Source organism: Condylura cristata, unplaced genomic scaffold (assembly GCF_000260355.1).
Source record: "Condylura cristata isolate star-nosed mole 26May11 unplaced genomic scaffold, ConCri1.0 scaffold00020, whole genome shotgun sequence".
Lineage (NCBI taxonomy): Eukaryota > Metazoa > Chordata > Mammalia > Eulipotyphla > Talpidae > Condylura > Condylura cristata.
The window spans coordinates 25,762,457-25,779,084 of record NW_004567121.1 but is presented as its reverse complement, the minus strand read 5'-3'; the positions used below and the strand labels follow the sequence as shown (position 1 = coordinate 25,779,084).

At 37.8% G+C, this 16,628-nt stretch overlaps 2 protein-coding genes across 5 annotated transcripts in view; one reads left to right on the top strand and one right to left on the bottom strand.

Moving 5' to 3' along the window:
* Window positions 1-8,216, top strand: part of SPDYA (speedy/RINGO cell cycle regulator family member A) — a 19,938-nt gene extending 11,722 nt beyond the window's left edge. Inside the window, exons 5-7 of one of the 3 annotated variants that reach the window (XM_004686328.2) lie at window positions 897-1,194; window positions 2,041-2,043; window positions 8,114-8,216. In XM_004686328.2, coding sequence (XP_004686385.1) covers window positions 897-1,194; window positions 2,041-2,043; window positions 8,114-8,202 — 390 coding nt within the window. In that variant the 3' untranslated portion in view covers window positions 8,203-8,216. Of the gene's footprint in view, window positions 1-896; window positions 1,469-2,040; window positions 2,044-8,113 lie in introns of those variants that run through there. The other 2 variants (XM_012727627.1, XM_004686329.2) reach the window with 2 other exon arrangements.
* Window positions 8,081-15,963, bottom strand: TRMT61B (tRNA methyltransferase 61B). 2 transcript variants are annotated; one of them, XM_012727625.1, is made up of 7 exons: window positions 14,328-15,963; window positions 12,162-12,264; window positions 11,614-11,804; window positions 9,974-10,065; window positions 9,330-9,550; window positions 8,590-8,667; window positions 8,081-8,510 (listed from the first exon to the last, which is right to left on the bottom strand). In XM_012727625.1, exons 1-7 carry the CDS (start codon window positions 15,018-15,020, stop codon window positions 8,467-8,469), a joined length of 1,422 nt encoding a protein of 473 aa, XP_012583079.1. In that variant the 5' UTR covers window positions 15,021-15,963; the 3' UTR covers window positions 8,081-8,466. The 2 variants fall into 2 exon arrangements, with proteins under 2 accessions (XP_012583079.1, XP_012583080.1); XM_012727626.1 differs by having other exon boundaries at window positions 8,443-8,510; window positions 9,357-9,550.
* Window positions 15,964-16,628: the final 665 nt, after the last annotated feature.

Here is a 16,628-nt window from a genome sequence, read left to right as displayed (position 1 = left end):
CTCCCCCCACCGTTTTTGATCCCATTTCCCCACCCTACCCCCATAAAATATCTCTGGTATATAGTTGTTCATTATTATTACTATTTTCTCACCTGGCACTTTATACTTGAGTGAAACCATCTGGTATTTTTCCTGTCTTTTCTGGCTTATTTCACTAAGCATGATCTTTTCCAGCTCCATCCATGTTGCTGCAAAAGGCATGTGTTTCTTTTTTTTTGGTTGCTGAATAATATTCCATTGTGTATATGTACCACATCTTTTTAATCCAGTCATCTACTTTTGGCGTTTGGGTTGTTTCCATGTCTTTCCAATTATAAATAAAGCACCCAGGGTCTGTTTTAAATACTTGTACTACCTCTTGAGATTACAAAGTAGACTATCACAAATAATGGGGTGCTGAATAGTAAATTGTAGGAACACCCATCTTGTAATTTCTCATCTTATCCTTGCAACAACCCTCTAAAATAGGCACTCTTCTCTCCATATAACAAATAGGAAAATACAAATAACTGAAAAACAGACTAACTCACCTGTGTTCCTTCACCATATTACTTTCATAATTGTAAACATTTTAAGATTTAATCTACATTATACATAGTTGGAAACCTCAATTGCAATTATTTTTAGCTCAATCCAGAATAGAACAACCTGGAAGGTTGCTTTAGTTCTGTACTGTTAGAAATAATTTAAACACTGTTAACTATTGTCTTAAGAATCTGAGCAACAGGTCACTTTATAGGTAATTCTGTTTCTGACCATGTTTTTTTTTTAACATCAGCAACTTAAGATTTTTAGGTTGTTTTCCAGATAGCTGTTCTTTAATTGTAATTTTTTATATTTAATTTTACTAAATTTGAGCTCTTTTTAAAATTCTAAAAGAACACTTTCTGCTATAGGTCATGGCCATTGCTCCAACCCATTATATATGGCAACGAGAGCGCTCTGTGCATCACAGTGGAGCTGTCAGAAACTACAACAGAGATGAAGTTCAGCTGCCCCGGGGACCTAGTGCCACACCAATAGATTGTTCAGTTTGTGGTAAAAAAAGAAGATATGTTAGACTGGGACTGTCTTCATCATCATCATCATTTGGTGATATGGTAGAGGTGGTAGAAAAACAGTCTCAAGAATCACACAACTCATTCTCAATGGACATATCAGTTGATCCTTCTCAAGCTTATAGCTATCCACAAGGTATGATTTAGTGATGTTAGAATGAGATATATGTAAGTTATTAATAAATCCAAGTTAATTTATTGACCAGTAGTCCTCACAGGCAGAGGTACATAAATTATATACAATGAATTAAATTAGCACTGACTTTTCCCATTTCATTTGTTTTATGCACTGGAATCATTATTTTGTTGTGGTAGCTTACCTAAACTACATTTTAAATGTGACTTATGCTAACTTGAAACCCAATACATTATGAGTTGACAACTATATTGTTTTAAGTATTTTAAGAGACTGAGCCATTTTCTTTGAAATGTTCATTTTATTGAAGATTCAACAAAATAAATTTACTTGTAATTTCACTATCTAGCTTTATCAGTGATTAATGGTTTTCCTTTATACACTTTTTAAAATTGAAATATAATTTACATATAACATTATTAGTTTTAGATGTAAAATGTAAGTTTTTGTATATGTATACATTGTCAAAATATTTCACTAACTTCCGTTATCATAATTACAATTTTCTTGTGATAACTTTTTAAGATCTACTTTCTTAGTAACTTCAAAATACAGAGTAGTATTACCTGTAGTGACCATTGCTGTATAGTAGTACACCCCCATGATTTGTAATTGGAAGTTTGTACCTTCAGCCACTCCCCATTTACCTCACTACCTCTAGCAATCACCAATATGTTCTCTGTATCTGTCTTGGTTCTTTCTTTCTTTCCTTTTACTTTCCCTTCATTTCCTCCCCACCCCCCCCTTTTTTTTATTTGTGCATACAGAACTGGGGTACAAGCCAGAGGTGTCGAGGTGGTGAGAGGATTCACCAGAGACAGTGGGGAGCAGAACAGGCAGATCGAGTAAGTACACTGCTGAGTGGAGCAGCCGGTGGATCAGGAGAGGTCTGCTGTGCCATGTGGTCACTTCCGGGGCGGGCCGGCAGGGATTGAACTCATGCTGAAGTGGCTTTAGCTTCTTAGTGTTGTGTTTAACCTGCTGTGCCACCAGGGAGGGCTCCCTTTATTTTTTAAGTTCTTTTTTTCTCACATTGTTGTAAATTTTTGGACAGTATTTGATTTCTCCCTTCGAGTATAGTCCCTGTAGTTCTCCCTTTACCATAGCACCTGTGATTCACCGCCATAGTCCCTTGCACTCCTCCTTCCCATTTTGAATGTGATATCCTATAGTATTTGCCTGATTTCACTTCATATAGTACCTTTCAGGTCTATCAATCTTACTGCAAATGGTAGAATCTCATTCCTTCCTTTTTATGGCCAAGTGGTGCATTCATTCCTTTGTATGGCTGAATTGTGCTCTCTCTCACACACACACACACAAACATGCACACATTTTCTGTAGTCATTCATCCTTATGTTGCATTGTTTCCATACCTCAGCAAAAATGCTGCAGTGAATACAGATAAGTTAATAATTTTGTTTCAGTTAAATACCTAAAAGTGGAATTACTGGATCTCATGGTAGTTTTGTTTTTTAACTTTTTGAGGAACCTCCATACTCTTTTCCATAGTAGCTGCACCAGTTTACATTACCACCAACAATGTGTAGGTTCCCTTAACAACTCATTAACATAGTGTCTTTTTGATAAGAGCCATTCAAACCAATATGAAATATCTTATTGTGGTTTTGATTTGCATTTCTCTGATGTTTAGTGATACTGAGTACTTTTTCGCATTTCTGTTGGCAACTTGTATGTCTTCTTTAGAAAAATATCTACTCGGATCCAGCCATTTTAATGGGATTCTTTTTGTTGAGTTGTAGGACTTCTGTATCTTTTTTGGGATAATAATCCCTTATCAGATATGTGATTAGTATTTTCTCCCATTCAGTAAGCTGCCTTTTCATTTTGTTGATAATTTACCTTGTCATGAAGAGTCTTTTTGGTTTGATGGAATTTTTTGCTTTTGTTTCCTTTGCTTTGGGGGTCAAATCAAAAAACCATTGCCAAGAACAATGTCAAGGGGCTTTTACCCTGTTTTCTTCTAGGCGTTTTATGATGTCAGGTCTTATATTCAACTCTTTAATCCATTTTGAGTTGATTTTTGTATATGATGTACTATAATGGCCCAGTTTCATTCTTTTGTGTATGACTGTCATTGTTCCAATAACATTTGTTGAAGAAACTATCCTTTTGCAATTGTATATCTTGGCTTCTTTATCATAAATCAACTGACCGTATTTGTGTAGAATTATTTCTGGAGGGCCCTCCCTGGTGGCACAGCGGGTCAGGACGAAGCACTGCAAGCCAGCTGCAGCCACTTCAGTGCAAATTTGATCCCTGGCTCCGTAGGTGACCCACATGGCACGGCAGACCTCTCCTGACCCGCCCGTTGCTTCCCTCAAAAGTGTACTTCATGGATCTGCCTGTTTTGCTCCCCAGTCTCTGGTGAAGCCTCTCGCTACTGCTGCACCTCTGGCTTGTACCCCAATTCTGTATGAATAAATAAATCTTAAAAAAATTATTTCTGGGTTCTCTATTGTATTTTCTTGATCTATGTGTCTATTTGTATACCCAAGCCAAATTGTTTTGGCTGTTAAAACTTTGTAATTCTGTGTACCTTGTTATTTTCCACTTTTTTTTTAAATTGAAGCTATATACTTTTTTTACTTATAAAGCATTTTTTCATATTTTGAAAACCTGATTCTCAAGAATGGCATGATCTAAATGCCTAAATTTATTTTCATATCTTTTCATTTTTGTTGACATTTGAGTGACTTTGAATTGTATCTAACATTAATTAGAAAATAATATGAGGCCTCTCTGGTGGCACAGCAGGTTAGGACACAGCACTATGAAGCTGGCCACAGCTACTGAAGTGCAAGTTCAATTCTTGCTCCCAAAGGTGATCCACATGTTGTGGCAGACTTCTCTTGACCCGCCTGCTGCTCTCCTCAGCAGTGTACTTTGTCAATCTGTCTGTTCTTCCCACTCTGTCTCTGGTGAAACCTCTTACCACCTCTGCACCTCTGGCTGTACCCCAGTTTTGTATGCATAGATAAATCTTTTTTTTTTTTTAAAGATTTATTTATCTGTGCATACAGAACTGGGGTACAGGCCAGAGATGCAGAGGGTGAGAGGATTCACCAGAGACAGAGTAGGGAGCAGAACAGGCAGATCAACAAAGTACACTGCTGAGGGGAGCAGCGGGTGGGTCAGGAGAGGTCTGCCACACCATGTGGTCACCTCCGGGGCAGGCGGGAATCGAACTCATGCGGAAGTGGCTTTAGCTTCTCAGTGCTGTGCTTTAACCTGCTGCGCCACCAGGGAGGGCCCTAAATAGATCTTTTTTAAAAGAAAAAGTAAGTTTCTATGAACTAGAAACTTATTATGACACCTTCCTTCCAGTTCTTCACTCATCTGAAGAATGACAGATTTCTTATAGCTCTTTCTGATAGATGCACATTATTTCAGAATTTTACCATAACCGTAGGAGATGGAAAGTGATTACTGAAGTTTTAATAAGAGAAACTAGACTAACACTCTTGAAAGTATAGGTCATGCTTCAGTCATGGTTCCATTCCCTTGCTATAGTAGAAATCACTAATGACTTGTTTATATACTTATTTGCTTGCTTTGTAACACTTGTATGGATGATTTTTTAAGATGTATTTATTTATGCATGCAGAACTGGGGTACAGGCCAGAGGTGCAGGTGTGGTGAGAGGATTCACCAGAGACAGAGTGGGGAGCAGAACAGGCAGATCATCAAGGTATACTCCTGAGGGGAGTAGCAGGCGGGTCAGGAGAGGTCTGCCATGCCATGTGGGTGACCTCCGGGGCAGGCGGGGATCGAACTCATGTGGAAGTGGCTTTAGCTTCTTAGTATTGTGCTTTAACCCACTGTACCACCAGGAGGGGCCCTGTATGGATGATTTTTAATGTTTCCCTGATATTTGAGGGCAAACAGTATACCATAATTACCATTTAGCATCCTCCCCTCTCTTTACCTATACTCTTTGATCCTTTCAATAGTTCATATTTACCAGATATTTTAAAATGTTTTGGCAATATGTTAAGCATTAAACATTCATAATCTCATTGAATGTTCACAGCCAACCCTAAGGTAAATTCAGTTGTCACCACTTAGTAGATAAAGAAACTAAGTCTTAGATTAAGTGATGTGCCCAAGGTAGTGGAGTAACATTTGCAACCTGTCCCTCTGACTCTAGAGACTAGTTGCAAAAAGTTATGCTTTACTGCCCCTTTGATGAGATCTTGACTTTGATAGTGAAAATAACCTGCCATAGAAGTATTCTGGTAGACAACTTAGTGAGGGAATGGTGAAAGTATATAGGAACTAAGTTCCTGATGAAAAGTTGTATGGAGTCCTTTGGGAGAGATTTCCAACCACAATTTGAACAAGTATTTACAGAAAGCAGAACAGAAACAGTTATATTTTATTTAGACTATCAACTTCAGCTACAAAAAGTAGAAACATTCTATTTTAGGCTTTGCTTTCATGACAGGAAATCAGGTACACATAGGGAGTAAGTTTCAGCTTTGGAAAAAATAGTAGGTATCTGAGGGATTGTGGGTGAAAAATGGGGCACTAAATATAGCAGAATTGTAAATGAAATTGCCTTTTTTTTTAAATTTTATTAAAAAGTTTATTTTTACATCATGAAATTGCTTTTACCTAGGAACCAGTTTCATCCTGAAGCCATGGTTTAGGATCTACAGTTACAATACAGAAAGGAACATTTACTCCTTATTGTTTTACTCAGAGTATTAACTTAAGATTAAATGTAAAATCCTTAGTTTCAGGATCACAGAGAGCAGGCAGTGTAAGGAAAAATTCTTGATCATACATACATTTAGCCAGTAAACATTTACGTTCATTTTCCCTTAATAGGCTTAATAGAGTATGCAAATGGGACGAGGGTGATTGGTCTCTGCCTCAGTAGCTGCTGATCCCCAATTCCCTAGTGACCTCTCTAGCAAATTTTTCTTCCTCTGGTTGACCTAAAGTTTATGGTGGCAGAAAACTGAATTCAGCCTTCTACAAGAGAAATTAAAGGGCTACTGCTTTGCTCCAGTTTTTCATGCTAAAACTTGGCATAAATGGTTATTGATGCTTTTATCTTTTAGACACAACTCAATTTTCAGGTAAAAGTGTATTTTTCTACCTTTAATTTTTTTTTCTCTCAAAACATGGCTATAGGCCCTCCCTGGTAGCGCAACAGGGTAAAGCACAGCACTGAAAAGCACTGAAAGCACAGGGTAAAGCCGCAGCTGCTTTAGTGCAAGTTCGATCCCCAGCCCTGGAGGTGATCCACATGTTCTGGCAGAACTTTCCTGACCTGCTCCCCTCAGCAGTGTATTTCATCATTCTGCCTGTTCTGCTCCCCACTCTGTCTCTGGTGAATCCTCTCACTGTCCCTGTGCCTCTGGCCTGTCTCTGGTGAATCTTCTCACTGTCCATGTGCCTCTGGCCTGAACCCTAGTTCTGTATGCATAAATAAATAAATTAAAAAAAAATTCTAATGGACACTGTAAGAGAGTTCTTATTCAGTTCACCATCTACTAAGCATGGTGTACTGAACAGAAACTAATTATTCCACATGAAACAGGAGTAGAGGATACATTTTTTCTGTATTTGCATTAGTCCTTCTACAAATAGTACAAGTAGGGCCTGGCAAATAAACAAATGAATGAAGAAGAGAATTCACTACTAGGTAAATAGAAAGGCAGATGAAAAGGCAATGTTCCATAACAAAGTTCAAAATGTACTTTAGAGCTTCTATCTGGAAACATTACAAAAACTATAAAGCCATTATTATTGTATGAGTGTTCAGATACATATTTAAGTATGTTGCTTCATTAAATCCTTCAACAGCACCTTGTTTTTCTTAGGACAAACTCCTTAATAGATCCTACATGGCCTAACCCCTGCCTATCTTTACAGTTGTTTCATGCAACCTCAGCATTCCTGAACTTTTAAATTTTCCTCTTTCTGCTGTAGTTAACTCTTACTTAGCATTCAGGTGTCAATTTAATCATCACATGCACAGGTAATTTGCTGACTAGAGCAAAGCCCTTATTACATTACAATACGGTGTGTTGCTTTGGAACATTTATAACAGCTAATTTTATATTTGTATGAATATAAAGGCAAAGATTTGAGGTTAAAATTTTCCACATAATGAAAAATAGTAAAATGTTATTTAAAATATATGCTGTTTTAAATAGTTCTAGTCTAAGAGCAGAATTCAGGAAGCTCAGTTCCCAGGTACTACTTTAAAACCAACATAGGGGCCTGCCTGGTGGCTCAGTACCATCAATCCATCACCAGCCACAGTTAAGAATTGGATCCCCAGCCAGTGAGCTAATAGACATGGCACAGCAGACCTCTCTTGTCTGACCTGCTGCTCCCCTCAGCAGTGTATTTCAGTAGATCTACCTGTTCTGCTCCCACTCTGTCTCTGGTGAAGCCTCTCACCCTCCCACCCTTGTACTTCTGGCCTTCACCCCAATTCTCCCTCACTAAAAAAAATATAAAAACATAGATAGAGAACATTAAAGATGAGAAAAAATAAGTGAAAAACATTCATTATTAAAGTTCTTAAAACAATAAAATGACATGGTAAATGCTAAATAACTAGTGTCTATGAATAATAAGCCTTGTCCTAATTCATATTTAGAAAGTAACCTATTTCACCAAATGTTTGGTTTATATAACAACAGAACAATTCTAAGTTTCTTTCAAGCTGGTTAAAAAGATTTGAAGATAAAAGAGATTCAAGAATTGATAATTTTTTTCTTATAATTGTTTTTCTTACAATTTTTAAGGTGGTTATATTATCAATTCCTCCCTTATTACTATTAACTCAATTACTTTATTTTTTAAAATATATACAAGCTTTTAAAATATAAAGATATATAAATTTTTTCTTAAAATGCCTATTTTATTTTGGTAGCCAATGACCATCAATCAAACAAAGAACAGAAAAATAATTTTATGAAGAAAGACAAATCTATGGCATGGTTTACAGGAAGTGAAGAGTGAGATGGTGCAACAAAGCCAACTTGGGATAATTAACTACATAATACCAAACTAGCTGCAAGACAAATGTCAAAATGGGACACATGAGCAGTTTTGAAATGTTACACTCTTTCTTTAGCTTTTGTTATTTTTAAAAATTATATGTAAAAGTTATAAAAAATCAGAGTAATGGCTAAAAATCCCAATTTATGAAAATAGTGACTTGCAATATAAAGTTCTATTTTGATACTCTTCTGTCTTCAAATCAGTTGCTGTCATCTGAGGTTCTCAGCCAAGTTGTGGTTTGAACTTCCTCAACTGGACAAGAAAAGCTAATTTAGGGGAGAAAAAAGTAAGGTAACTAAGATAATTAAAAGAAAACACCATTTTATATAGCCATTTAATACTCACCAGTATGACCAGTTTGCCAGTGTACAGGTCTAGCAATATAAGGAAATGATCCATATGGAAAATCAGAATATGATTCTTCTGTTGTAAAACAAAATATGTATTATCAGGTACATACTTTATAATTTGCTCACAAAACTGTTATAACACAAATTCCTTTTACTGTAAAGTTTGTTTCTCTCACATTTTTTTTAAAGCATTTGTTTGCCAGTTATAGAAACAATTTGTCAAGGATTACTGAGATAAATTTATGTAAGGTTTTATATCCAGGTAGATAATTCCATAGCATAAATCAGTGAATATTTGAAAAACCTGTCCTGTCCTAGATAATGTATACATACAACAAAGTCCTAAATTTGGTGCTTTGAAGAATTATCTTCCTAGCAGCATCTTAGGACTTCCTTTGGGGAATATTATCTCTTTTCATATGTCAGGTTCTATTATATCCTTTTCCTTCCAATAATCATTGATCTAAATTAAGCCATTTCTTCCTTTGCATATATCAAGTATTTCACAAATAACAAGTAAATATGAATATTATAAAAAGCTCAATTCTTCTAAGGTATCAGTTTTATATAAAATCCCTTAGAAATTTTAATTTAACAGAATAAATACACTTCAGTTTCTTTTGGCAAAAAAAAACAACATATCCCTGAGAAATACTTTTATAATCTGTTGGTCAATATATTCAGAAACCCACTCTTATTTTGCCAGCATGTGCCTAAAATAAAAGAGAAGCTCACCATGCTTATCCCCTGGAAACATCTCACCTTCAATTTTCATATTCTTTTCAGAATGGAGGTCTGTGTTGATTTTAGGTTCTACTTTTTGTACTAAAATTCCATTTTTCTGTTTTGCAAGACAAACCAACCAGTCTCTAACAATAACTTCGCTTATCTTTTCACATGAAAGAGCAAGTTCACAGGTGCGAATTCCATCTAAAAGTTCAATAACCTGTGTGATACTTTCAGAAAAGTGAAAAATATACTTTAAATTTCTATATAAATAATAATTATATGTGTATATATGCTTTAAGTTTACCATATATCTTACTCAACCCCAAATGCTATGGTTAAATCAAGGGAAAAATAAGCAATTTCACAGAATACTAAGTAAAAAATATACACAGATCATAATGTAACATTATTGTTAACATTATACTTTTAAACTTTTCTTCTGAAGTATCAGAAGGAATGCACATCCAACATGACCATTTACGTAAAGGATGAGTTAAACAACAATAAAACTGAATTTGGGACCTATGTTGTATAATAGTATTATGGGATAATGTGTGTGTGTGTGTATAAAACTAAGTTACAAAATATGAACAGTTTAACCTAGTACTTAGACAAAACTACATTATAATGTAGAACAGCTACATTCTTACTTTGCTAGATATACAGCACATACACCACCCTGTTTAAGATTTGGGTATAAGACGGGCAAAGCAACTTGAGGATTCAACATATCCAGAGCTACCTGTAGGGAGGAGAAAAGTGATCAGACTGAGTTCTGTTTAAATGAAGTATAGATATTCTTGTATTGTGATGAAATGATACACTTTTGGGAAGCTATTACTCATAATACTTCATTTTTTAGAAAACAGTACCATAAACTGCCACTTTACTGCTTTTAAAAAGGCATATTTATTATTATACAACTTGTGACATTACTTGACTACATAAAAATTATAATGGTATGCCTTACACTTGGAAATACTAAGGAACTGTCCTTTAGCTTTATTTCATATACAAACATGCACATAAAACATTAAAGCTTTAGTTCTGCTTTTGCCATATCTCAAATATGTATTTTATATTCAAAGGAAAAGCCCTGCAGCATAAATATCTTTTTTAAAAAAAAAAGATGGAAATATAGTTGAAAAAAAAAAAAGACTCCTTGCCCAGATCTCAGTCCATAGTGTCAAGCTATAAAGTACTAAGGCTATCAAGGATAAAACAGTTTATACTACAATTGTCAAACTTTGAAGGCAGCTATTACTTCCATGTCCCATGTCTCCATCACTGGTCATGGCTTCAAATCAAACCCTCTTCACAATAATCCTTCTATCTTCATATTACTCTACTTTCCCCCTAACTCAGCTTATTCTTCTTCCACACACCCCACTTTCTAGAGCTTTGTTAATGACAGATGTCTCTATCTTTAACATCTCTAATGCTACCCCTCTTCATCCTGACTTGAACTGTCTAAATGTCTTTGCCTGTCCTCTCTCAAATGGAGGTTATTTATTCCTCCAACTCTTACAACATGAAGCGAGGCACTGGGCTTACTATACTCCCAATGCTGCTTCTAAATTATTATTTATTTAACTTGTAATTGCTGAGGTTTGCAATGATCAAGACAATAATGCCTCCTAGTTTTCAGTCATTATCTGCTGGAGACCCCTAAGGAGTGAAGTGCTGAGAAAGGGGAAAGTCAGGGTCATAACTGGAAGACATGGCTAAGAGACTGGTCAGCAATGGTCAGAAGACTGGCTCTTGTACAGATCAGGATGTTCATTCTTGTGTCAAGGAAACTATGCCTGGGAAACAAAAGAGAGCAAAATAACGGGATAACACAGAAACTTGGCGAAAGATGTGTGCCAGAAAAATGATAGTCTAAGAAATAAAATAACTACTGTCTTGGAACTAAACCGGAGCAGGGGGCTGTCTCAGTAAGTATGAGTTGCCCAGGCACTTGGGACGCCTGAGCTTGTACTGAGAAGCCTTGGACCCGTAGGTCCCATTTCTCTTAAACTCTGTTTAGTGTCTGTCATTTATTTCTGGTGGTTCTTTCAGATCCCTCTCCTCAACCCTATTCACCGGAGCTGGTCTCTGGCAATTAGAGTGCATTATTAACAAATGGCAGCTGATTCAGTATATCTCTTTCCTAAATCTAGCCATGATATTAAAGAAAAATAGTACTTGCAATCCTAGAAACAGAGCAAATACTCAAGGAATACCCATATTAAAAAATGTGATCCTTATTAAATGTGTAATGTCATAGAACCCAATTTAGAAAACCTACCGCATCAAATATCAAAGATTTTATGTCGTCAGTTGCTCCTGAAATATCTTTATGAATAAAATCCACATTGTCGGGCCATTCTTCTACATGACTTATTTTCCATGAATCACGCCAATGTTTGTAATTCTTCTTAGCCAGTTCATGGTGGTCTTTTCGTATTTCAAAACTTACGACTCTTCCTTTTGATCCGACTTAATTAAAATATATATGTTATTTCATGGTATTAATCCAGTTAAGAAAATGCCACAATTTTATTTTGTCAAAGCTCTTGTATGCATAAGTAAAATCTTTTTAAAAAATTTGACAGATACACTTATGATCTGTACACATTTCTGTAGTTGTTATGCTCCACTGAAAAGTATAATTACAAAAAGTTAAAGAATTAAAAGGCATGGAAGGAGCAAGAGAACAAAGAAAGCAAAAGGTTAGAAGATAATGACTGAAATAAATATATAAAATAAAAAGAAAATTTAACTTTCTGTTATATTGAACAAATTAAATGTTTTGTCACGTTATCTAAATTCAGTTCACTTATCCTAAGCACTTACCTGCTTTGGATAAAAATAAGCTCATTGCACCAGAGCCAGAGCCAGCTTCCAAAACAGTATCACCTGGGTGGATATTCATCATCAATAGCAGCACACTCACATCCTAAGATTAAAATACAGTATGGGTAATTCAGTGACCAATAAATATATACTTAGTACCTTAGTATAGGTACCTAGGATAGTACACTATCTTAGACATGGAGAAGAAAGAAGTGAATAAAAGGATTAGTCTTTGGCCCATCTACCAAAAGTTTATATTTTACTTGATGTAATAAGAATCATTTAGTTGAAAAAAGTAACATTTAAGTATAATACCAGCATTATAGACAGTAAGTACAACAGGAGATGAGAAATAGGAGAAATCAGTGGACTGCCTGACTTAAAGAATTCTTTAAAGTGCAGAATTTAAGAAAACAACCACAAGCTAGAAACAATACAGAAGTAAAGCAAACAGTATGGCCATCTCAGGAGGAGAGGTGAAGAGAGGTTGAAGCCATGCTGAAACATTTGATTTTGATCTACTAAGTGGGGTGTGTGAGCTAGGTGATATAAATGCCATTTAAAAAATATGATATTTTATAAAATTAATTTTTTAAAGATTTATTTATTCATACAGAACTGGGGTACAAGCCAGAGGTGCAGGGGCAGTGAGAGTCTTCACCAGAGACAGGGTGGGGAGCAGAACAGGCAGACTGACAAAGTACACTGTTGAGGGGAGCAGTGGGCATGTGGGAAGAGGTCTGCCATGCCATGTGGTCACCTCTGGGGCCAGGGATCGAACTCGCACTGAGGTGGTTGTGGCCAGCTTGCAGTGCTGCATCCTAACCCATTGCACCACCAGGGAGGGCCCCTATAAAGATTAATTTTTATACAAAGGAGTACGGGAAATACAAAACCAGAAAGAAACCAAGCAGGAAAACTAGTTAGGAAGTTATTGCATACTCTCTACATGGAATGATGAACCTCTATTTAGAATTAAGATAAGAGAAATAGACTGGATGACTCATTTGCCATAGACTATACTGGAAAATTTTTTTTTGTTAATTAAAAAGAATATCATGAAAGATAGTAATAAGAACTGTTTATTGAAACTTTACCACATGCTAGGCTTCTGCAACTGTGCAAACTGTTTTTTCACATTAATCAGGATAGTATGAAAAACATATCATCACTCCCTATTCAGTGTTTTAAAAAAAGACATTTCCACCAAGAGCTTATGATACCCCACTGACCTAAAATCTCATGGAAGGTTTTCTTGGTCCATACATAAACCTTTTAAAATAGATTGGAGTCCAGCTTAGAACCTTTCAATGGTGGTTCAATGCACAAGGAATGAGATACTACTTTCTCCATATTTTATACCATTCTCTCCTTTACCCACCCAGGCCCACAATAGGAACTCTACAACAGTCTTCTTTTACAAAAACATGCTGCATCTAGATATTTGCATAGTTGGCTCTTCCTAAATGCGCCTCCTTATCCTGTGCCTCATAAGAGGCCATCTCTAACCACCTGACAAACTATTCTCCTGCAGGTCACTCAACACAATGTCATTTTATTCTATTTCTCTTCATGGCACTTAGCAGCACCTAAAATGATCTTATTCTTTCATTTACTTGCTTATTCTTCCTCACCTCCTCTAGGATGTTGAGAACAAGTACTGGTTCATCACCTCACCTCTAAAATAGTCCCTTTAATATAGTAATCTATTATTTGCCAGACTGGCCATCGAGTCTTCACACTAGTCCTGATGTTCTCAATTACAAAAAAAAAAAAAAAAAAAAATCTACAAGGACTATAAGTGTGACTAAGGAGTGAAATAAGCCACTAGCAAACTCTTCAACATTCCCCAGTGCTGACCTTGCAAACTGAAGAATTAGGGGGAAATAAATGTAATACTTTCTATATGCCTATTGAGTCCACATCACTCTATAAGTGAAGTGATACTGTTCATTTTACAGACCAGAGACTCCCAAATAAAGATTAAATCTGGCTGTTTCCTCTTAAAATTAGCAATGACAAGATATGTAAAAGTCATATCCAGGCTTAGAACAGCAAAAAGTTTAACGTTCTGACATGTGTTTAAAGTACATTACTCAGGAATATACAACTGCATTAATTTTATCCTTTTTGGAACCAATATGCACCTAATGCCCATAGCTTTACCTTTGGGTATGTTATGGTAGGTCCTCTTTTCATCAGTAATACATAGTCTTCTAATGTCGGCCTCTTCAGTATAAATTGCTTACCCGAAGAACTCCTCACTATCTGGCCGGGGAACTTCCCCACAATGTCGCTGAATGATACCTTCCCCCAGTTTCCATTGAAGTGTCCGGTGTTGCTCAATTTAAATAATTTTTTAGATTGTGTTTCTCTCTTCCCAATCTCAGCTAAAATCAGCTCCCCAGCCTGAAAGGGTTCCTCTCGGGAAGTTGAACAGGCAGAAGAAACGTGAAGGTCTTCGACCTCAACCGCCGATTGGAGTGCGGATCCCCGAAATGCGGGACCAAACTGATCCTGGTCGGCACTCGAGTCCTCGTGCTCTCGAGAGGGTGTCTCCTCGCGAGGCGTCGGCAGTCTGAAGTTTTCCAATGACGAAAGACATCTAGTCCTAAAGCCCCGGACCCGCAGAGGGAGAAAAGGGGGCGACTCCGAGCCGGGGGCTTTGCTCTGTGCCACCTGACACTGCTCTCCTTCTCCATCTCGTGCGTCTCTAGAAGCTTCGCAACACAGTGCCCGCGCTCCTTGGCAGAGGTCTAGTCCAAAGCCATGCAAGAGTGAGCAGGTCCCAAGTCTTGGCCGCCTGCGAAAGCGTCGCAGCCGCAGCAGACACGAGCCACCACCGCCAGCTGACAGCATGGTGTTGAGCGCAGGCGCCGTCGCAGACGAGTGACGTGGCCGGCACACAGCCGTTCCCTGCCCGGCGCCCGGGCGCAGCAGCCCAGGCAGGTAGAGCCCGGCTTCGCCGTCTGCGTGCTTAGAGTGTGGGAGGTCGAGGTCGGGACTTGGGATCCGCCGGGCCCTACTCGAGTAGCTGTTAGAGATGGAGACCCACTCCCGTTGGGGGCCCACTTCATCTTCGTAATGAGGGCGGAGTACACTACTGACCGCTGACAAAATGCCACCAGCTTCGCCTCAGAGATAAAGCCTGTGACAGCGCTGTATAAACTGTGACGTCCCGTGAAAGGGCCCTCTCGCTAGTAACCATCAATCGAAAGTTATCCGATCACCCCCTAAGATGTATAAGTAAAACGCCCGGAAATGAGTTTGACAGACGACGTCTGGACCGACCCCATTTGCTGAGCAGGGCTTGGTTTCCAGCTGAGCCGCATTTCCTCCCAGATTCGTCTCTTTTGATGGCTCTGCCAGCTTGACAGGCCCAGACTGACCAGGAAGACTGATGAAAGTGTAGTATTCACTATATGCTTATTCAGACTGGGTCTTTTTTTTTTTTAAGTAGTTTATAACATAGTTAACTAAATATTTTTTACCTCCTCCAAGCTAAATAAAGCATCTTAAAATGGGGAAAGGTTATATTTGGAGTCCAAAGTCTCGTTTATCATTAAATATCACTAATGTAATATAAATGTAACAGAGAGGTCCCCAGGAAAAGGGGAGGTTCCAGGATCCTTGCCCTACCCAAGGGAAGGTGGAGCTGAGAGACCTGGAGAAGAAGACATGGGAGGAGACTGGGGGAGAAGGAGAAGAAGAAGGAGTCCTGAAAGAGACACATAGAACAGAAAGATATGTGAAGAAGCTGCACTTGCTTTTTGGTACTGTACTGGTTGAACAGATGTGGGTGAGAGGCCCACAGGGAGGTTAACAATGGCAGTGTTGATCTTGATTTTGATTTTGCCCTTTTCCTTCCAGACTTGTCTGACGGTTTCTGCCTTTTTCTATGGGTCCCCATGACAAGGTGTTTTAGACTTGTGTCAGGCTTTCAGGTCTCAGTGGCCCTGCTTTGGGCTAACCCTGTATGGACGGACATTTACTCACAAGGGGATGAGTGATTTTGAGTGCTTGATTTGAAAACTATTCTTCCCTATCACTGTATTGCACACTAATTGCATTAAAGTTACTTTCTACTAAAGGTCTTAGGTATGTTTTGTCTTGATGCGGCAGATGGCAGAACAGAAGCTATTTAGAGGAGGCAGGTTTGGGGGGCTTGGGGTGCCTCTCTCCTTGTCCTGCAACAAATTCTGGGCAAAGGCTTATTGGAGATTAGACAATATCTGGCACATTAGATATTTATTTTAAGTTTATAACAACCCTATGTTAGTTTCCCGTATTTATGCATAAAGCACTGATCCAGGGGGGTTAAGTGATTTGGGCAACATCCCATAGCTGACCAGTGGCAGCTATGTTGAGCTAGGTCAGCATAGTTGAGAAGTCCATGCTCATTATCCTGAATTACCCCTTCTAAAAGACTGCTTAACAGTACAATTAAAGTCAGACTTCAAGTCAAAG

What these genes read in the sequence shown, in the direction of transcription:
- TRMT61B (XM_012727625.1), bottom strand. Translation starts at nt 15,020, where the DNA reads ATGCTGTCAGCTGGCGGTGGTGGCTCGTGTCTGCTGCGGCTGCGACGC. An exon ending in CTACCATAACATACCCAAAG is followed by an intron (nt 12,265 to 14,327) that starts GTAAAGCTATGG and finishes TTTTAATCTTAG; the next exon opens with GATGTGAGTGTGCTGCTATT. An exon ending in GTTTCCAGGGGATAAGCATG is followed by an intron (nt 8,668 to 9,329) that starts GTGAGCTTCTCT and finishes GTTTTACAACAG; the next exon opens with AAGAATCATATTCTGATTTT.